Source organism: Aspergillus sydowii (genome assembly GCF_001890705.1).
Source record: "Aspergillus sydowii CBS 593.65 unplaced genomic scaffold ASPSYscaffold_12, whole genome shotgun sequence".
NCBI lineage: Eukaryota > Fungi > Ascomycota > Eurotiomycetes > Eurotiales > Aspergillaceae > Aspergillus > Aspergillus sydowii.
In genome coordinates this window covers 485,923-506,790 of record NW_024467870.1, presented here as the reverse complement: position 1 = coordinate 506,790, position 20,868 = coordinate 485,923, and the positions used below count along the sequence as shown (strand labels likewise).

The 20,868-nt window shown below is 50.1% G+C and overlaps 10 protein-coding genes across 10 annotated transcripts; 4 read left to right on the top strand and 6 right to left on the bottom strand.

Annotated features, from left to right (window-relative positions):
* The first annotated feature begins 679 nt into the window (after positions 1-679).
* Positions 680-2,737, top strand: ASPSYDRAFT_443414 (amidohydrolase). The gene has a single exon (XM_040846832.1). It carries the CDS (start codon positions 834-836, stop codon positions 2,442-2,444), a length of 1,611 nt encoding a protein of 536 aa, XP_040698914.1. The 5' UTR covers positions 680-833; the 3' UTR covers positions 2,445-2,737.
* ASPSYDRAFT_443392 (uncharacterized protein) lies at positions 2,619-4,576 on the bottom strand. Its single transcript, XM_040846831.1, has 5 exons — positions 4,407-4,576; positions 4,155-4,268; positions 3,690-3,984; positions 3,158-3,607; positions 2,619-3,087 (listed from the first exon to the last, which is right to left on the bottom strand). Exons 2-5 carry the CDS (start codon positions 4,198-4,200, stop codon positions 2,793-2,795), a joined length of 1,086 nt encoding a protein of 361 aa, XP_040698913.1. The 5' UTR covers positions 4,201-4,268; positions 4,407-4,576; the 3' UTR covers positions 2,619-2,792.
* A 633-nt stretch (positions 4,577-5,209) lies between these two features.
* ASPSYDRAFT_158787 (uncharacterized protein) lies at positions 5,210-7,295 on the bottom strand (the record flags this gene model as incomplete). The annotated part of the gene is made up of 4 exons (XM_040842759.1): positions 5,210-5,956; positions 6,004-6,365; positions 6,414-6,812; positions 6,863-7,295. 4 exons carry the CDS (start codon positions 7,293-7,295, stop codon positions 5,210-5,212), a joined length of 1,941 nt encoding a protein of 646 aa, XP_040698912.1.
* Positions 7,296-8,654: 1,359 nt separating this feature from the next.
* On the top strand, positions 8,655-9,922 carry ASPSYDRAFT_442990 (amidohydrolase family protein). Its single transcript, XM_040846827.1, has 2 exons — positions 8,655-9,050; positions 9,126-9,922. Exons 1-2 carry the CDS (start codon positions 8,749-8,751, stop codon positions 9,838-9,840), a joined length of 1,017 nt encoding a protein of 338 aa, XP_040698911.1. The 5' UTR covers positions 8,655-8,748; the 3' UTR covers positions 9,841-9,922.
* Positions 9,923-10,511: 589 nt separating this feature from the next.
* On the bottom strand, positions 10,512-13,233 carry ASPSYDRAFT_34910 (uncharacterized protein; the record flags this gene model as incomplete). Its single annotated transcript, XM_040845291.1, has 3 exons — positions 10,512-12,195; positions 12,259-13,054; positions 13,107-13,233. 3 exons carry the CDS (start codon positions 13,231-13,233, stop codon positions 10,512-10,514), a joined length of 2,607 nt encoding a protein of 868 aa, XP_040698910.1.
* A 747-nt stretch (positions 13,234-13,980) lies between these two features.
* ASPSYDRAFT_49260 (E3 ubiquitin-protein ligase MARCH) lies at positions 13,981-15,722 on the bottom strand. The gene is made up of 2 exons (XM_040847797.1): positions 14,576-15,722; positions 13,981-14,521 (listed from the first exon to the last, which is right to left on the bottom strand). Exons 1-2 carry the CDS (start codon positions 15,386-15,388, stop codon positions 14,399-14,401), a joined length of 936 nt encoding a protein of 311 aa, XP_040698909.1. The 5' UTR covers positions 15,389-15,722; the 3' UTR covers positions 13,981-14,398.
* Positions 15,723-15,785: 63 nt separating this feature from the next.
* Positions 15,786-16,836, top strand: pre8 (proteasome core particle subunit alpha 2; the record flags this gene model as incomplete). Its single annotated transcript, XM_040849910.1, has 5 exons — positions 15,786-15,829; positions 15,881-15,900; positions 15,950-16,000; positions 16,060-16,662; positions 16,718-16,836. The coding sequence occupies 5 exons, from the start codon at positions 15,786-15,788 to the stop codon at positions 16,834-16,836; spliced, it is 837 nt and encodes a 278-aa protein (XP_040698908.1).
* Positions 16,837-16,887: 51 nt separating this feature from the next.
* On the bottom strand, positions 16,888-17,458 carry ASPSYDRAFT_49259 (uncharacterized protein). Its single transcript, XM_040847796.1, has 2 exons — positions 17,049-17,458; positions 16,888-16,937 (listed from the first exon to the last, which is right to left on the bottom strand). Exon 1 carries the CDS (start codon positions 17,327-17,329, stop codon positions 17,099-17,101), a length of 231 nt encoding a protein of 76 aa, XP_040698907.1. The 5' UTR covers positions 17,330-17,458; the 3' UTR covers positions 16,888-16,937; positions 17,049-17,098.
* A 1,053-nt stretch (positions 17,459-18,511) lies between these two features.
* ASPSYDRAFT_125003 (uncharacterized protein) lies at positions 18,512-19,204 on the top strand (the record flags this gene model as incomplete). Its single annotated transcript, XM_040840446.1, has 1 exon — positions 18,512-19,204. A coding segment is annotated over one exon (693 nt), but the record flags the coding sequence as incomplete, so codon positions are not given.
* A 488-nt stretch (positions 19,205-19,692) lies between these two features.
* ASPSYDRAFT_442540 (uncharacterized protein) lies at positions 19,693-20,640 on the bottom strand. The gene has a single exon (XM_040846818.1). The coding sequence runs from the start codon at positions 20,541-20,543 to the stop codon at positions 19,848-19,850; it is 696 nt and encodes a 231-aa protein (XP_040698905.1). The 5' UTR covers positions 20,544-20,640; the 3' UTR covers positions 19,693-19,847.
* Between the last annotated feature and the right edge of the window lie 228 nt (positions 20,641-20,868).

Below are 20,868 nucleotides of genomic sequence, written 5' to 3'. Positions count from 1 at the left end.
AGATTTGGCTTGATGTCCGGACTAAGGTATGTTTAACCTAGCGGTGAGCGCAGACGTCATTACAGCGGGGCAGGCACCAACTCTCAATGGGAGACGAGAGAGAAACCACGAAGCGCTGTGTTATACGGAAACCACAAAGTCAGAGTCCAACAGCTCGGCCGTCAATCTCTCACTTTTCAACTGTCCAGGAGATGAAATAGAGTGTCGGATCAACCTTCCTGGGGAGCGTGGTTGCCACGTGATCTATTTTGGGATCGGGGATCTTCGGGTCTGGGCTCGGCTCTTTCTTCGCCTTCCTGGTCCCATTATTATTGTCTGCCAGTAACTCCCACTTGATCCATGGATGGCAAATTGTATGAACGGTCGGTTATTAGAACAGTCAAAACCTCATGGGATTCACGCACCAGCATTGGTAGCCTATATCGCAGCGATCAGAAACGCCAAGCCTGGTCATAAATGCCTCATCGTTGTTTACATGGGATCCCTGACTCGCGAGTCGCAACCTACTCACCGAATCCCTCTATGAGCAACAGGATTGCAGCTTATAAAGTGTGCTGAGAAATTTCCAGAGTCGGTTTATTGAATTATTATTTCACCGTAACTGCAGCGGATTTGCGGCATTCCTAAGCAAACCATCAACGGATCTGGAGTTTGAATAACATCTGTACCCAAGGGGCGGAGGACAGTGATCGCTGCGCCGTAATTGATACCACTTGGCCAAGTAAAGCGCCCATCATGGAGTGAGCATCGTGCTTATTCAACTTAGAATCCCCTCACGATACAACTAAATATCTGTAGCTCCAAATCTTGTGGAGCATCTCCGAGTTCTTAAAATGACGACCATTTTCAAGAACGCCCGCATATTCTCGCCTGCACATCCGAGGCCTGGAGACAATGATTTGGTTCCTTGCATTGTGATCGAGAAGGACCGGATCATCCATATTGGTCCTCTCGAGACCAATATACCCACAAATGCCAGCGTTGTGGATCTCCAGGGCCTGATTGTGATGCCCGGCTTCATTGACAGTCACGTCCATATCCTTCAGTACGGGCTCTCACTGCGAAAGGTGGACTTAATCAGTTGTACTTCCTTGGAACAAATTAAAAAGGTCATTGGATCCTATGCCGAAACTCATCCTGCCGTCCCTCGCATCCTATGCCGTGGCTGGATTCAGTCAACAATCACTGGAGAGCCGTTAGCTGATCTGATTGATGACATTGATCCGCGACCAATATATATCGAGGCGGCGGACCTTCATTCGATTTGGTGCAATTCTGCTGCTCTTGACGACATTCGCGCTCATACGACCCCGGATCCTCCTGGTGGTACTATACACCGAGCAGAAGATGGTCGCGCCACAGGCCTACTGAGCGAAGGAGCCGTCATGGATTTTGCCTGGCCTTTCATAGATGGTGTTACGCCGAGAGAGGAGAAGCTCAGTGCTTTACGAACAGCTATTGAATCATACTCTGCTGCGGGGTATACAGGTGCAGTTGACATGGCCATGTCCGAAGATACATGGCAAACCCTAAATCTCTACCGTCGCCAATATAAAATCCCGTTTCACATAGCTGCGCACTGGCTCGTCCCATTTTCAACCAACCAGGAAGACAACTTTAAATATGTGGACCGGGCAATCGAACTAAGCCACGAATTTAAAGATCCCGACTTCTGCATCGCAGGAATAAAGCTCATGTGTGATGGAGTAGTAGATGGATGCACCGCAGCACTTCGCCAACCGTACGGCGGCAAACGAGATCCAATAGAGCCCATCTGGCCTACCGACTTAATGACGGACGTCGTTAAGCGTGCAGATGACGCAGGTCTCCAAGTCGCGATACACGCCATTGGCGACCAAGCAGTTCACCAATCCATAGAGGTCCTCTCAACCCTAAAGAAACGGGGCTCAAACCGGAAGCGCAGGCACAGAATCGAACATCTCGAGCTCACATCCCCCGAGGACGCCAAACGCCTCGGCGAAGAAGGTATAATCGCCTCTATCCAACCTGTTCACTCCGACCCAGCACACTTCAAAGCCTGGCCGGGCCTCATCGGCGCACAACGCTGTAAGCGCGCATTCGCGTATAGGGAGTTTCTAGACGGCGGTGCGAAAATTGCACTTGGAACGGATGCACCGACGGCACCGCACTATCCATTCCAAAATATGTATCATGCTACCACGAGGCGATCTGCTGTCGATCGGGATAATCCCGAGAAGCTTAATCCGGAGTTCGGGCTAGAGTTGCTTGAGGCTGTTGCAGGGATGACTGAGGGCGCAGCATACTCAAGGTTTGCTGAGTCTTGGACTGGGGCGTTGAAAGAAGGCCTCAGTTCAGATTTCATTGTCGTTGATATGGCTTGGACGCCCGAGAGATTGCTTGAGGCGAAAGTTTGTCAGACTTGGTATAGAGGGGAAAAGGTACATGATGTTGACGATGTATAGGAAAAAGGCAAGGAATGAGTAAGGTATCTCATATTTTCACATTCCAATACTAGTCTGCATTGAAACAAGATAGCACTAAAAGACCGTCTCGTATCAGCAACAGACATGGTAAATAGTTAGATCATTTTAAAACCCGATTATTTTATTGAAATTGATCCCTGACAATGCTACCTATAGCTCATGCTATGCCATGCCATGCCATAAACATCAATACCATGCCACGTTTCATCATTTTCGTTTAGTTTAGTTTATGCAACCCAGCCTAATAATCCAACTTCAGCTCATTAAGTGCAATGAACCTAGTGCTCCGAAATTTTCACCTCAGCAGGTAAAGTAATATGAGCCGGATCACGCCTCAACCACACCCTCAGTACCCACGGCCTCGGGCGCTTGGCCCCGCGTAGATGAGCCCCAGCGGCTCGCAGGCTTTCTCTCCTCCGAGCCAGAGCCAGTCTCCTTCCATGTCTCTCCGCGCGCCCGCTGCACACGGATTCCAGAGCCCCAAGGGCCCTCGGCGCCGTTCAACGCTGCCATGGCGTTTTGCGTTTCTTCGACGGTGGCGAAGTCGACGAACAGATAGTAATGGTTACCTGGTTCGAAGCGCTTCGCGGGATGGGGGGTGAAGAGTTTGGAGACGTTTGTGCTGCTCAGGTTAGCGATTGTAATCTTGGAGTTGAATAAATGGTAGGTGGTGGGGAAATAGATAGGCATACACATTATAGTCCTTAAAGAAATCCGTGATGTTCGTGGTGATATCATCTTGCTCCGTCAAACGCGGCAGTCCACCGACATATAATCGCTTGCTTGAGTCGGAGCTGCCTGTATTCATGCTCTGGCCGGTGCTCAGCCTCGTAGGTGTGGCTGGGCCCGAATTCTCATCCCGGCGCCATCGGTCCGCATTAAACGGCGATGTCTTGTTTCCCCGTGGTGATCCCGAGCTCGGCCCGTCTCCGTTGCCCATTCCTAATCCTGTGCGCTGCTGCTGCTGGCGCTCGGAAGCGCTTTTCACGACACCTGGTTTGATCTTCACGGGTCTTCCGAGCAAGTCACTTCCGTCTAGCTCGGCCATTGCCCGTTCGGCAAGCTTCTTTGTCTCGAGGTCCACGAAGCAGTATGAGGGATTGCGGCCGGAGAAGGGGTCGATTGCGATATCGATGCGTGTGCTATATCAAATGTCAAAAAAAACTATCCGTTAGCCTCTCACAACATAGTTCAACGAGGTAGAATATAGCGGGATGAACGTACGCCTCAAAACCTCCCTTGCTAAACAACTCCTTTACATCTTCCATCTTCGCCGTATACGGCATATTCCCGACATATAGCCTTCGTCCCTCAGAGATAGCCTGGGGCACAACATTCTCCCTGATGCGGCCAAATCCTCCTGCCCTCGACGTCCTGGGGCCCGGCGAGCTCTGGTCCTGACCCTGGCTTTGGCTCTCAGATCGAGAGGGACTCTCCTCACGCTTCACGCGCCAGTTTGGCGAGTTGAATGCCCGGCCATTCGCCCTGACTCCATTTTGGTACTGGGGCTTTTGGGGTGCTATAAGGGAATGCGTATTAGTACCGGGAGATAGAAAAGAAGTTCAATGCAGTGGCATAGTTGAATGGTGTATGCCTCGTTTGAAGCAAAGAAAAGGTTGGAATGAAGTGAAATTAAATGGATTGGAAGCCGGGGGGAGCAGCCCAAAGGGTGTTTGTTTTCCTACACACTTTGTTGCTGCGATTGCGGTCTGGGACTCTCGGGAGCGTCGACCATTTTGGCGGTATAAGGATTTGATATGTTGGAAACGGGGTAGGGTTGATTGTGTATGTACGAAAGGGCAACTAGAGAGAAACGTCTCTTATCAGCATCAATCAACATATAATACCAATTGGCCGACTCTTTCCCCCGTGCCCCAGTCCGACGCGGGGGTGTAGATTGATAAAAAAAAAAAAGTGTAGAATATGCTGATCGTTCTATACCTGGTAAGACGTGCAATGGCACTTATTCCGACAAATACCTTCCGGTGTGGCACCAACGATGCAGAATTCCGTCCCAGCGATTTCAGGATCCCGAACTTGCAAGGTTGAAAGCCTTCCACCAGGCACCACCTTCAAACCCTGAGCCAGAAAATTTAGAAATCTAGAATAACTTTGAACAAAGCGCGCAAACAGTGCAAAAAGCACAAACATATGGAGACACTTAATTAGATATGCTGCTTTTATTGGCTAGGTAAGCGAATCCCATTCCTGATGTAGATTAGTGTATTTTAGAGATAAATGTCATCCTGACTTCTGTTGACATTTTCGATTTCCTTCAAACAACTCTTCATCGTCTGTCAACGTTGGGCTTCCCCTCAATGGGGAGTTCTGATGATAATTTAATACGCCAACTATTTTGAGACATTTTGTAAAAGGTATGGTTTCCTTTTTTTTCTATTCATCATATCACCAGGCCAAAGGATGAAGCAAGATTTCACACAGACCTGTTCCGAGTATTTCTATGCGGATCAACAATCGTTCCAACTGCTGTCTGAAATGGCTATTCTGTCTCATTGCTGCGTGTTTCTCTTTATACGTATCCACGCTAACTGAAATTTTCCGAGTTCAAGAATTCTGTGTAACACTGGAATACATACTCGGGACTAGCTAGCTATATAATGGACATGAACCTGGATATGAACATGAAAATAAACATGAATATAAACGTACAAATACAGGTACATGACGGGTATATAACGTTACTCGTATACATACGTAGACTCGTCAAGAAAACTCAAACCAACTTAAACTGTGTTAAATCCCACATCCGCCAAGTTGGCAGAGGAATTGTCTTGCTCGTACAAGATCTCCGGCTGCACTGGTTTCCGCAGAACATATCGCTTAAAGAAATACGGAATCTGCCGTAAGCCGTATTTGGCGTGGAACTTTGTAGGTACCGAAAACACCTGGTCCAGTTCCTCAAGTGTTTTGCCCTTGGTCTCGGGCATAAACATGAGAATCAGCCACCAGCCAACTATACACCAAGCGGCGTACCAGCTGAATGCCCCCTGAGGTTTGAAGGCATCAAGGAGCGCTGGCCAGGTGATGGCTAGCACGAAATTGAAGAACCAGGTTGTAGCCGTGGCTAAGGCCATACCATATGAACGGACGTATAGTGGGTAGGCTTCGGCAGAGTAGGTGAACGGGACGGGACCTTCGCCGACGGAGTAGAAGATACCAAATAGGTATGTTCCTAATGCGGTACATCCGAGACGGGCGTTGTTTGCCGTGTCTTCTGGGATCCAGAAGCTGAAGCCTGTGAAAAACATTGCGAGAGCCATCAGAGGAAATGTACTCAATAGCAGATTTCGCCGGCCGAAGGTATCGATTGAATACACTGCAGGAATAGCGAATAACCAGTTGATGAGACCCCATCCGAGTGATGCGGTGAGGGCTTTGCGTTGGCTAGAGGAGGTCAATTTATTGTCACCGCGGTTGGTTGACAGGAATATTTCGGTCGAGTAATAGGCAAGCACGTTGACGCCGCAAAACTAGAGAAGTTAGTAGTTGTCTCATAGTTTGGATAGCAGCGACGCACCTGCTGCATGAACATAACGAGCTCAGAGGCGATCATAGCGCGGCGGTTACGAGGTACGTTGATCAGCTCTAACAGCTTGTTTTGTCCTAGTTTCATCGAGTTCTCGGCCTCAAGCAAGGTGTACATGTAGTACATATCACGGGCAGCCTGCACCTTATTGAAGCGCAAGCTACACATAGACTGATACGCCCGCTCGTAAAGATTCCGTGACATATACCAACGGGGTGATTCAGGGCAAGTGAAAACGAAACAACAGACAATCACCGCGGGGAACAGAGCAGAGGCCAGCATCAGGCGCCAGTTGAGGCCGACTATGCCAGATGAATCAGGCACCTGATAGAAGGCTAGATCGGCGGCATACCCTAGTCGTCTTAGCACTAGGATTTATAAAATATCGCCAAAGGTCTTACCAAACATAATGCCAAAGGCCGTCCACATTTGCCATTGCATCACAAGGGCACCACGAATAGCTGGAGGAGCTGTTTCCGCGGCGTAGATAGGTACAGTCGCGGACTTTGGGCCAATTCCGAAGCCAAGAGCGAACCGAGCGATAAAAAGGTGCCACCAGGTATTAACAAAACCCTGCCAAAGGCATGTTGTAGCTGAGAAAATGCAAGTGATGAAGATAGTTCCCCGTCTGCCAAACCAAGAGTTGAAAGGAACCGTCAGCCAACAACCAACGACAGCGCAGCATAGATATGGTGCAGAATTCACTAGCCCCGAAATCCAATTGTGTCTAGAGTTGTCTACTTCCGCGATGCCGAACTGATGCTTGTAGAATATCTGCGCGCCGTTCACCACGGTTTCATCTAAAACAATTAGTATTTGGACATCGCCCGGGCTGCGGCAGTGAGCTTACCCATCCCCTGCACAGCGGCTGACAAAGAACACAAAACGATGACCAGGTACATGGTCCAGGGCTGTGACCAACGATTCTCAAACTCATGTCGCAAGACGTCGAGTTCTTCCCTTGTCAACCCAGGTACGCTTGCGAACTTCTCCGGCGCCTGAGCCAACATCGCGCCCAGTCCAAAGGCGCGAATATCTTCCTGGTCGCCTATTTGATTCGTGACAGCGAAGTTGATACCCTGCTTGCGCAGCTCTTCAAGAGAATATCCTGCAAGCGGGTTTGCCAGCTTCGCGTTCATATTCCGTCGAGCACGTTCCGCAGCCGTCCCAAAAGTGCGTATAGGCACGAAACTGTCCTTCCTGTCCGCCGCATACTCGAGATTCTCCGTCTGGGGTACAAGGGCGATGTCGCCCAGAGGGCTAGCGATGTCTTTGGCCTGCATTGAATAAGGGGTAACTTGGTCGTGGTGTTTAAGGACGTGATACGAATGGAAGCGCAAGGCCGAGAGACCTATATCAGACGAAAGACAGCCCGGTGGCAGCTCTCAGTGACATTGGCAACTCAAAGCCCAGATCGTGACCAGTCTCGGAAGTCGAAAGACGCGAAGGCCGAGCTCATCGAAGGCGACGATAAATGAATACAAGCTCCACTATAGATTGGGCACTGACAGTTTCACAGACCACAGGACAAAGAATGTCAGCCACGCGAGAGCGCACTGGCGGCGTCCTCCCCAGTGGTTCGGAATGGGCAAAAGAGCAGTTCTTTGAGTTGATTTCGGAAGTGGTCGCAAGACAAGGAGACTCGACAACCACGTATAGCTGACTCAGGAGACGTTGGGATGCAAGACAAAGGGAATGAAAACTCACAGGGAAGGCTGACAGTTGACGCGGAGAGGAGACATTGTAAGAACTGAGAAGATGCTGGAACACGCAGGATTATGTGTTGGCGAGCTGCCAAAAGCGCCCCGAACTGGGGTGATGGGCGCAGCGGAAATTACCAGGCTCAAGTTCAACAAAGACAAGATCATTCGCTAGCAACCAAATTCCTTGGGAGCAGCGCTGCGGTCAGTGATTGTCAAACAGCTATGATTGGAAGACCGGAGGAGTTGCGCATTGAAAGTGGCAGTGAGATTTGTGATCTGCCCAATGAAGCGATGGGCGAGCCTTGAGAGCCTTCCTTCTCGGGTTTGCAAAAGGAGGCTGTCTTGGGGGCCAAGAAGCTCAGGCCCATGGCTGTGGACTCGATACGGAGTACGAAAACAGCATCGCCTCGACGGCGAGGCTGGGCCCTGGGGTAGGAAACGGTTGCGGAGTGAAGGGATCGCGGTCGCTAAGAATAACCCTTTGACAATAATATGTGCAACAGAGAGAAACAGAGGAAGCGGCGTACGGCAGAAGACCCAGAGTACGAGAACAGGATCGGAGCGTATTTGGCCTCATTTCGCATTCCTGTCGATCTTCCTTATACCATGGAGAACTCGCCTGGGGCCAGTTATTAACATATTAATGACTTCTCCGATTCTCTGCCACGCGCTAACAACCCCAGATCTCCGCTGCGTGCCAGTTGCTTATCGTCTCTTATCGGGCCCTTATCAATGCTCTTATCGTGCGGGGAATGGCTCTCATGGCGGGCGGTCCGCGCACCTCGACCGGCGGAACGCGCACTTCCCCAACCATCCGCAAGCTGGAGCTTCCTATGGGCGATGAGTACGAGTATGGATGCTTCCGATATGCAGTCAGCTGGGTAGTTCATTTTCCTAGCCTCTCATGGAACAATTCCGATCGGATATGCGGCACCTGCATCTTGATATATAAACCACCATAACACCATCGTATTTCTTTTACTACAAACGCAATACAACATTTTTCTACTTACACCCTCACAAGACTTTCACAATGCTCGGCAAGATCGCCCTTGAAGAGGCCTTTGCCCTTCCCCGCTTCGACGAGAAGACGCGTTGGTGGGCTTCTCTCTTTTCCACAGACCCAGAAACCCACGTCAAGGAAATCACGGACATCAATAAGATCCGCATCGAGCATGCAGACAAGTACGGCGTCGGCTACCAAATCCTTTCTTACACCGCACCAGGTGTCCAGGATATCTGGGATCCAGCCGAGGCTCAAGCACTAGCCGTTGAGATCAACGATTATATCGCGGAGCAGATCAAGGGCAGGCCGGATCGGTTTGGGGCCTTTGCGTGAGTTGCAACCACAATATTTACTGTTTTTTGTTTCTTGCATCATAAACCCAGCTAACTAGATTGCTTATATAGAACACTATCGATGCATAACCCCGAAGAAGCAGCCACCGAGCTCCGCCGCTGCGTCGAGAAATACGGCTTCCTCGGCGCCCTCGTAAACGACACGCAACGAGCCGGTCCAGACGGTGACGACATGATCTTCTACGACAATGCTTCATGGGATGTCTTCTGGAAAACAGCCACAGATCTCGACGTCCCGCTCTATCTACACCCACGAAACCCCACAGGCACAATCTACAATAAGCTCTGGGCCGACAGGAAATGGCTCGTTGGACCGCCCCTCAGCTTCGCACACGGCGTCTCCTTGCACGCCCTGGGCATGGTGACCAACGGCGTTTTTGACAGACACCCGAAGCTGCAGATCATTCTGGGCCATCTGGGCGAGCACATCCCGTTCGACATGTGGCGGATAAACCACTGGTTTGAAGACCGGAAGAAGATTTTGGGGCTCGCGGAGACGTGTAAGCGGACGATAAGGGAGTATTTTGCAGATAACCTTTGGATCACGACGTCAGGTCATTTTTCGACGACGACATTGAACTTCTGCATGAGTGAGGTCGGGTCCGATCGTATCTTGTTCTCGATTGACTACCCTTTTGAGACATTCCCCGACGCTTGTGAGTGGTTTGATGCTGCGGAGTTGAACGTGGTCGATAAGAGGAAGATTGGGAAGGATAATGCGAAGAGGTTGTTTAAGCTGGGCGCGTATAAGGATTCTGAGGCTTAGTCTTGTTCTTCTGCCGGTATGCCAGGTAAAGATGACGGCGAGAAAGGCTGTACTTAAGATGGGAATATGTATTTGTTTAGCCTGCCTGTGTCATAGTTACAGGATCCTATGAAATGGAAATACTAACTAAGGTACCCATGATATCGGGTCTGAAGTCCTACTGATGTTGAACGTTATCGTAGTAGGTAGTACACAAATGACAGCCATAAAACCTATTCCCCCTTTGGATGGATATCGTATCATCCCGTTATTCCATATTGCAATTCGCATTGATCGACTGAAAATCCAAATAACATTTTTTTTTCGTGAGTTTTGTTGTTTTCCCCTATTTTTTTCCTCGTCAATTTCGTGTTTTCGGCTTGTACCCCTCGGGCCCCCAGATGTGTTTGACTTGTGCAGATAGATCCGACCTCAATTGAGTCGGTGTTATGTTTGTGTCATGTCAGTGCCGCAGTATGTTCATTAGAGCCAAAACCACCGCATCTCGTCCATAACAAATAATTGAAATTGAAATATCCACTCAGCGCCAACGAAACTTGATCTCCAACCAACAACCAATGACCAAACCCAATGATTGGAAACTCATCCCCTTAATGACGAACACGATAAGTAAGAGCGTACGTCGAAAGTCGTAAGATGATCACCAGGCTCCACATTATGAGATTAAAGGTTTACCTACGCCAAGAATAACGCGCACCACGACGTCCTAGTCTGGAAACGTAGAAGTGAACATGGCGTGAAACGTAGCGTGACTCCGGGGCAGCCTCAGTGTATGGAGGAAGAAGAGGGGAGTAAGTTCCGTCGTCACGAAGAATGCCGCCATTACGCAGGCCTGACTCGTCCTGTGGGAGCCCAGGGCGTGCGACTTCCGAGGAGCCGTGGGCTTCAGTGTAACCAAAGACGGGGCCACTCTCGAGGTTGTGGCGATAATGGGCGTGATCGTCGAAAACGTTAGGAGCACTGAAGTCTCTGGGGTTTTCGGCGTTGTAGTGAACAGGGGTAGAAGGAGTTATGGTCTCGTCCCGAAAACGAAAGTCTGCATGAAGCCTGGGCTGGCTGTAGTTGTTGTTTTCGTAGATATAAGATGAAGCCATTTGCTCGAGACGGTTGCCAAATGTGGTAGGGTCCATGTCGAAGAGTGCCATGCCGGCGTCTCTGCTTCGAGCGTCGTAGTCAAAGGATGCCTCGTCCTCGTCCGGGCTGTCAGCGTCGTGGTCATAGGGAAGCCAGTCATCATCTGAAGAGTTCAGATCAAGGAAGTCGAACTCGCTTTTGAGACTTTGTTCGGGTACAAGAGCATGCTCGGGGCTGTTTTCCTCCTGGGATTCAGCCAAAGTATGGCTGCTGTCATTCAGGACATTTGGAAGGTGTAGCCTGCGAAATATGTCGCCTTCGAGTTGTTGAATCTGTTCGATGGTGGGGAGGCCATTAGGCAGTGGAACGTCATATGGAGAGTATCCAACTGCCTGAGGCTCAATAGAAGTGTGCGAAAGGTCACTCTGACCGTTCTGGTTGGCGTGATTAACGCGTGCATAGTAGTTCGCAAACCCAGTACTAGACATGGTCCCATCCACGGAACAGTCGGTTCCAGACTCTTGGAAAGAATGACTCTGATAGTGCTGGGGAGATTCATCTTCGAAGCTGGAAGCCTGGGCGGTGATTCTCTCGGAAGCATGCGAGGATATCTCCTGATCATGTCCTGCACCATGACTATGGAGATCATGGCCCTCAATAGGCTGGACTACGGCAGGCTGACCCGCAAGACCAACGCGATCGGACTGGGTGTGATTCTCATCGGAGGGAGGAGTGGAGATTTGAGTGCTTTCAACCCGACGAAGCTCGGAATGAGGCTCTGGAGGAACCTCACAAGAAAGCCACTGCGCAAAAATGTGCCGTGTAAGATAAGTCTGAGGGCCAGCAGAAGAGCCATCGCCACTGGAGGCCAGACCTCGTTGAGATTCAGTTTCCTTGGTATCGTTACGCGGGCAATGATGATGATGGGGAGGCGCTTCCCGATCCTGGTCTTCTGCCGCAGAAGGAGTGCAGTCAAAAATATCAGTACAGATGCAGGGTTCATGGGAAAGTTCTTTTAGAACAGGAGTTAAGTAGGTCTTCCCAATATCGGCATTGATCTGACCGAGCTCCTTGTAGTCCTGCGCCATGAGAGCAAGCGTCTGATAGATGGCGGTTAAAGTGTGTGATGTCTGCTGTAGTCGGCGAGGGATCCCGTGCATGCCCTGCTCGACACGGAAGTTGTTGTACATGATGTGAAAATCCTCAAAGAAATAAACATCGTAAAACTGAAGAAACAGCTCGAAAAAGCTCTGCTCCGCGTGGCGGACGCGTTTTAGGTAGCTTTGTGGCCAGCAACAAAGTCAGCTCCCTGTGTTCTTTTTAGGGCTGATGAAGAAGACTTACTGTGTAACGAGGAGGGACATGCGCTGGAAGCGGTCGACCAGGGTGAGTCCACGCTCAGCCGCCACCTGAGCCACATAGTAACGAGTACGCTCTGCATTCTCCTTCTCGTGATTGATGAGAAAGTTAACATCAACTACTTCTTGGTGGATTTCACGTGCGTGCTGCAGAGTTTCGTTAAGTTCGTCGATAGAGACGAGCCGTATAGGGTCACTAGGAAATTCCTTTCCACGAAAGAAAATGTCCTCCATATCAGAGATCATGGTGGAAATTAAGAGGAAGCGTCGCCGAAAAGTGTCTGGAAGCTCATCGTTCGAGTTGAGGAAATCAGTGACATTGGTAAAGAGCTTTTGCTTATGAGTCTCATGTTGGACACAGAAATGATCGTAATGTGTCACTTCGGGGCATGGATGAACACCTTCCAACGCCATGCTATGGGTACTGTCTTCTTCCACGGCAGACAGAGAGCCACGGAGCGCAGCTATACAGTCATTGATCTCTCTGTATCGTCGGTCTTCCGCTGCTACCTTGCCCAGAGCGTAATCGTAAGCCCGCTCTTGTGCCCAATACTCATCCGGAGGAGGATGGGCCTCGGAATCGTTGAGCTCGGGGAAAGGTTCGGTGGGGGCATGGGGTGAACGGGACCGAGATTGAATTAAGAGAACGGTCTCAGGCTCACTGATGGTAGGGCTTTGGATGGTAGTGTCGATGGCCTCTTGCAGGCTTTCTTCAGCCTGCGGCTCTTCGTCATCGTTGATAGTTGTGTGGTAATCATCCTCTCCGGTCACTTCATCTATGTCTTTTCCATGAGTATTTCGGTAGATATATCATGGAGAGAAGGATTAACAAACCAAAAAGACGTTGCTTGCCCTCAGGAATACTAGAGGGAGGTAAAGTAGGCGAGTCAGGACGTGCAGCGGACGAACCAACACCCCTAGGGCCACCGTTGGAGCTAGAGCCAGAGCCGTCGAACGACATGGCGTTCACGGAAATTGACGAGCTGGGATCCACCATAAACAAGAGAAGCTTGTTATGTCTAGGCTATCTGGGCTTGGAAACGACAAGTCAAGAGATATGGTTGGAATCACAAAGACAACCGAGGGAAGAGGTGTGTGGAGAAGATACTCAGCAATGCAGAGAGGCATTATTATAGGAGGAAGAAGAGACTTTCCAAAGTGTTGCTTAACCACGGGGTCAATCATTCTCTTCTGTGGCATGATATAATTCACGCATCCTGAGCTGCTAGCGCCAATCTGTCTGCAAAACACATATGCAGCACCCAGGTAGAGACCGGATATAAAGACCCCGAAGGACTATATCCGCCAATGAGCGTTCAGTGTTGTGAATGCACTCACCCAGCCCTTTTGATATTCAGTCCCTGGGTGGGGCCCAGTTGCTACACACTGCTGATAAAGCACGCAAAGAAAAAGTCAGCCAAGAAATCTGGGCTTGAAGGTTCTGAATAGTGAGACAAGTTGAAGAAAGGTTTTGAACATCATGATAAGGCTGACAGGGGTGATGTAAGTTGCGTTGTCTATCAAAGCAGTGGCAGCAAATGTTGGCTCTGAATCCAGGAGCAATCCAGAAAGGTCTTATCATGTTGACTGTGTGCAAACGCAGCAACAAAGACAACGAACTCTGGGGACCACACGCGAGACCGAGTTGTCAAATTAGACATTCAAATGCTTGTTTACTGAGATCCATGCACCGCTATGGAGGACAACTGGTGTTTCTGAGATAAATAAATGTTATTCATTGCTATTTCAATCCAACTACATAATATGTGATGTACTGCACCTCAATCGAAAACGCCCACGGTGAAAATCACCCATCGTGAGAAACACCCACAGTTAGAGCGTCGGAATGGATTGGGTAGGTAGTTAGACCCTCCCAAGAAGGTCATCTGGTTGGACGAGGCAGAGGGACAGATGGGAACAGAACGTTCTCAACCGTATCCGCCTCCCAGACTCCTCCGAGGTTAAGAGGGCCAGTGTCGTTATTCGCACGTTGACTAATTGGCACGCCATGGAGAAGAGCGTGACAACTTAAGATTGTGCGTATCAGAGATACAAATATTGCAACATATCGAACCGCGCAGTCAAACTACCAATGGATAGGATCGAGTGCACTATTCTGTCTTGGGTCATTCAGTCTGCTCATTCTCATCACCATCTTTATCATCATCAGGCAAGGGCACGTCCATCACACGCTCACCCGCCTTCTCCAAGGTCCTGCGACTCCAGGCTCTTACGCCTTTGTAGACAGCCTGAAGGTGGTCAGAGGCCATCGAAGAAGAGTTAAAGTTTACGGATATTCATACCCAGAGAAAACTGCCAATACCGAGAACGATGACAATCCAACTGAGATTGGACACTCGGTTCCTCCCAGTGTTGACGCGGCCCCGAACGATGGTAGACGATCGGACGTTGAACCAGTGCCACGGCGACAGACCGTAAAGGACTTGGATGAAAGACAACAGCCCTAGCGATGCCATCCCCTTCATGAAGTGTTCAAACCAAGTAGCTTGCTTGTTTCCAGACAAGCTATTGCCATCCCAATAATCGCCATAATATATCGTCTCCACGGGGTCAATGTAAAGGTTAATAATAGGGTCAGCAATAAAACCGAGAATGAAAATGGTCAAAATTAGGACGGCAAAGGTTAGAATCAATTGAGTCATGGTGCTACTAATCCAGCGGGCCCAAGTGAGACGTTCTAACCGGTACTGAAAGCCACATGTCGGGCAATTCCAGTAGTGTCTCCTGCCATAGCTTGGGTCGGCATGTCGCCAGGTCTGAAGGCACCCCTCGTGGACATAACGGGAAGAGCCTTTGCATTTGCAGGGTCGAACAAGACGACCAAGTTCTGGGTCTTCCGACTCATAGACGACTCGTGGCTCACGTTGGAGAAAGCCAGGCACGTGCTCCGACAGGGGAATAAATGTGGGAGGCACGGACTCCAGGCAGATGCGACATACGCGATTCGGATAATGCCTTTTGGGAGGCTCCGGCGGATCGTTTGAATGCCCAGCCTGCTGGGTCCCTTCAGGGTTCTGATTTCCTTCGGAGGTTGTGGAATCCGCACTCGAGGATTGCGAAGGGAATTGCCAGGTTGGCGTATTCAGCCATTCCATGGTGTTCTAGGTGTTCAAAAAAGCCTCATAGTATGTAGGAATCATAACAGCCAAATACATCAATGGCTGAAATCTTTCGACGCAGCAAGAAACCAACAGCAGTCAAAACTTGCGACGCAGGTAAAAAAAACAACAACAAACGGGAATAAAAAAGGCGAGGGGGAGGAAGTTTGAGTGGACTCTAGTGGAGAGCGAAAGCTCTGGGTTACTGCCCCCTCACCGCCCTCCAGCTTGGCGAGCTGCTCGGAGCTGGACCAACTCCCAAGGCTAACGTAACATCCTGCCGCCTGCGTGCTATCTATCCTCCACGGCCTTCTCCCATCTCAGCTATCATTTCTCCCTCTTTTCTTCAGTCATCCGACACTTGTGAAGCTTGTGGAGATAGAAAAACGCCCCGATGGCCGATAGATACTCTTTCTCCCTCACTACCTTCTCCCCAAGGTAAGCGGAGCTCGAATGATGACCGGTCTCAGCTACTAATACACCTCACAGCGGGAAGCTTGTTCAGATCGGTACCATCCACCCAATGCGTCACTTTGAGTGACTATGCTAATAATGTAGAATATGCATTGAACGCGGTCAACCAAGGCGTGACTGCCCTCGGAATCAAAGGTAGGTGTGCGGAGGAACCCAGGGTAAACATAACTGCTAATTGTACTTCCTCCCATCAGCTACGAATGGAATCGTCTTGGCTACCGAAAAGAAATCCTCCTCTCCTTTGATTGACCCTCCCTCCCTCTCTAAGATCTCCCTCATCACACCCGACATTGGCATGGTCTATGCTGGCATGAGCCCCGACTACCGCGTCCTCGTCGACAAGGCCCGCAAAGTTTCTCACACCGGCTACAAGCGTATTTATAATGAATACCCACCAACTCGGATATTAGTGCAGGATGTTGCTCGTGTTGTGCAAGAGGCAACCCAGTCTGGTGGTGTTCGGCCATACGGTGTCAGCTTGTTGATGGCGGGTTGGGACGAGGGAGTTGAACCCGAGTCCGAGCAGGCTGAAAAGGAAGATGAGGACGAACCCAGGAAGGCCACAGGAAAGACAGGCGGCACCCTAAAGGGAGGACCCAGCTTATACCAGGTCGACCCCAGCGGCAGCTATTACCCATGGAAGGCCACGGCCATCGGAAAGCATGCCACGAGTGCAAAGACGTTCCTCGAGAAACGTTACACCGAAGGGCTTGAGCTTGAAGATGCCATCCACATTGCTCTTCTGACTTTGAAGGAGACAATCGAGGGTGAGATGAATGGTGACACGATAGAAATTGGTAAGCTCCCCCGGGATATGTATTCAGCGCGTCGCATGCTAATTGTCGGTATTAGGTATCGTCGGACCTCCCGCCGACCATCTACTCGGCTACGAAGGTGTTGAGGGAGCCCGTGGCCCCAGGTTTAGAAATTTGACGAAAGAGGAGATCGAAGACTACCTAACCAGTCTGTGAAGGATTCGCTCATGTTATCCAGCCGGGAAAACTGTAGCATAATTGACGCCTACGAAGTCTGACCCTTTGCATATCTCGTTTCTACAGCCGCGCTACTTAACCTTGAGAGTATCAGCTGCCGACTGTAAGGTACGCTCAGCAGCCCGGCTGAAACGCGGAATCCACGCCAACCACTGGCGATCATTAAAGAGCCAAGCACGAAATGAACACACCTTAGTCTCATAAAATGAACGGCTTTTAGTCCCACAACAGACGACGTGTTTCATGCATGTACTTCGTAGTCTCCTGCCAATTTGCGATCAAAACCACCAAGCAAAGTGTATGAACAGCCAACAACCAACCCCGAACTTAGGAGTACCCTGTTGTACCAGGCCAGCCGTCGCAACTGACCTGCTACATTTTCGTGACGCTGCCCAGTAGGACTTACTGAGTGACCGACGATGTAATCATGCAAGTCAGTAAATCGGACTACTTGCCCCTCCCAATGCGTCATGAAGTCGGAGGTCAGACCAAGAGCCCCGCATCTACGGGCACTCCCATCCGCACATTTTCTTGGTCAAAGGCAGATCGACATGGACAGTCACGCAGACCAACTCTGGAGTTTTATTAATGTGTTGTTTGAACATGTTTCGTCGACGAGCACTAACATCAGTCGCTTACAGGCACCAAAGGCGCGTGCTGTGTCCGGGCGCGCAGCTCTAGTGGCTGAATCCTTGCCACTGGCCCTGCCCAGCCCCCAAAATAGGCAGACTGGAAACTCTGAACTAACTCCAACTTGAAAGAAGCGTTCAAGCGAGCCTCCAACGAAACTCCTGCTGGGGGCTAAAACTCTGTTCCCTTTAAGTAATAATTAACCCAGAAAACTATTAAATCTTGGTTCCCCAGAGTATCCCACCCGCAATCGCACGTTCGGATTCGATTTCCAATCGAGAGCGAACAGCAACAGATCTACGCTGCGCTTGGAGGGCTGAGCAGGCTGGAGTTGTAACAACTAATAAACATCACCTGATCCTCGCGTGCTCTATCTGGGATTTCCCATATATGACCACGCATGAGGTATGGTTTTGGGTGGTTCTGTGCGACTTTAATTTGGATATCCTGCGATACCCTGCTAGGACCCCTGCCTAGGACCCCTGTCACGCGGTTTCATCGTCTTGCTGTTCTTCTGGTGGGCCGATTTAGTCTCGATTGCTCGGTCGTCGTCGTCGTTGTCGACGAGGGGCTTTAGGTTGTTGGATATGGAAAGGAAGCGACGCGTCGGCTCAGAGTCACTCGGTGTCTACCCTCGCTACGGGCCTTCAAGGTTTTTAGGGTCCATTGTTTGTTTGCTATTTGGTCTGGTCTGAGATTAGAGGAGGGTTTCTTGGAGAAAGGGGGGGCCGGACGGAGCGGTGGCCATATTGTGCATCGTATTATTACTTTGCGCTGTATAAAGCAATTGTTGGGACCTGCCGGGTAGGTCAACAGCGGTTACCGGTGTCTCTGTACTTCTCGGACGGTTCCGATTCGAGGTCGGATGGTGGGTGCTCCCCTTCAGGCTGCTTTGAAATTCCTTAAGGCCAATATGCTGGGATCCTGTTTCTTCATCTCCCGTTGGGAAGGACGGGGTTGCTCTACTTTTTGTTCATGTGGTCCCTGTGTTGACTCGTTATTTAGATGCCATTATTGTCACGTTATGTCTGTGTCTGATACTGAAGATGTTTATGATGGAATCTCTGGGCAGCTTAGCGGTGGAAATTCCGACGGCTTACTGGCGATACTGGTGATATTTATTTCACTGTCTTGCTACAATGTCCTTGAGCTCGTCATCCTGGTGCTTTCGACCTTTCGGCGGTGGGGAGGGTTGTACTTTTGGAGTCTCTTGGCCTCTGGAGTACTTGGGGTCGTGCCATACTCGGTTGGCTTTCTGTTGAAATTCTTCAGCCACGTGAATTCGACACTCTCTGTCAGTATCCTCACCATTGGCTGGTGGATAATGGTCACAGGACAGTCCTTTGTTCTGTATTCACGGTTGCATCTTGTGCTTCGAGATGAACGTGTCCTCCATCGCGTTCTGTACATGATCATCGCAAATATCTTTTTCCTGCACGTGCCGACAACAGTCTTGACCTATGGCTCGAATGTCATCAAAAACGATAAGGAAGTCCGCTCTCCCTGGGTTGAGGGCTATAACATCATGGAAAAGATTCAAATGACGGGGTTCACCATCCAGGAAGTTATCATTTCAGTACTATATGTTTGGGAAACCGTCAAAATGCTCCAGCTTGGCTCCAGTCGCGAGAACCAGAGAATCATGCGTCAGCTGGTAGGAATCAACGTGGTAATTGTCCTCATGGACCTGGCGTTGCTGGGCCTTGAGTATGCCAGCGTATACGCGATTCAAATCACGCTGAAAGGCGTCATCTACAGCGTGAAGCTGAAGCTGGAGTTTGCGGTGCTTGGAAAGCTCGTTGACGTTGTCCACGGGAATCAACGCTCCGGATTGATCGGAAGCCCGATCCACTTGGGCTCGTTGCAGGCTTCAAATCCCCCTGGCGGGGTGTCGTCGGCAGTACGGGGCGGGGTTAACCTCGGTCGTGGTTCAGTCACGAATTCTGTGTCGAGGGCCCCTCGATCTCAGTCAAACATTGATGTGCCGGGGGACAAGATATTGGCGATGACGGAAACATGGGTAGAGCGTCGCCATCGCGACGACTTTTAGATTCCGACCACTTCACCATGTTTCTTGGCTCAGGGATTTCGGACGTTCGCTTGGGCCATATAATCGGACTATATATTTGTAATATAATATAGCCAGCGCAGGATAATGCCATCATAACTGTCATAATCTGTTTTAGATGGGTTTCACTTTTCGAGGAGGCCGGCATCGTCGTCGACCCAACCGTATTCGGCATCAGAGTCATCTTCATCTTGACTGTCTGCAATTTCATCCACCTTGCGTTTTCTCTGTACATTGGAGTCTTGCTCCTCGCCCAAACTGAAAGTATCCATAAGAGGCGACGGATGACTGCCTAAGGCGCGCAGACTGTCCTTCTCACTGTAAGCGAATGAAGAGTTTGTAGGTTGTGAGAGCATACCGTCTCAATAACGAATGGAATAATGTTCTCCTCCAAACGCAGGGCTAATAACTTTCCGGCTCTCTTCATCACTTCGGCAAACCGAATGCTGTCAGACGCATCTTCAGTGGTATGAAAATCGTTGTACAAAACGAGGCGAGTGTTTATACTGCTCTCCCACGATCCACCAGACAAAACAGGACAAAGAGTCGCACGTGGCTGACCTTTAATTCGAGTTCGAGTCTGGTTTATAGCAAGGACGGCCATTTGGTGGGTTGTCGCCAGCTTCGTGAGCTGAATTGCTAAGTCGCTTGTGACGTTGGCGTTTCGATTCATAAGCCATTGAACTTGGGATTTGTCGATGGTCTTCGACTGCGCAAGACGGGCTTTGAGCTCGGTTGGATTCGGGAAATATGATGGGAATGGTCCTGATACAGAGTCGATAACTAGTAAAGTGCAACCCTCGGGTGGAAAGCTTGACGGGCCATGGAGCAGGAGTGCAAGAAGATGGGGCAGAGATTGAGCTCTAATGTGAGTCAAGCTTTGGACCAGCTTTTCTACAGTCTGAGATGATTTGGTACGCTGAATGGACCTTTGTAGAGTTTCACGTAGGCGCATCCGAGGCAATGGGGACCCAGTGTCTTGAGCCATACGTTAGCCGAGCTTTTCGGAGGATACGTCGGGCCTCATACCAATCCAAACCACTTTTCCCCCTGCCTGTAGAGCATTTGAGGCAATGCTCAATCTGGATTCATGTTAGGTTTGTAATCAAATGTTGGCCCACAAGACAACGTACGCAAGGGACGTCTTCCCAGCCCCGGGAGGACCAAAGACCTCCGTAACCTGCCCATGAGGAATTCCTCGGGTTTTGCTGTCACCGTCATCTACGGACGGCGGACTGATTGCATCATCTAGCTGAGGCAGACCAGTGGAAACGGCGTCTACATTGAGAGACGACGACGCCTGCAGTGATTGC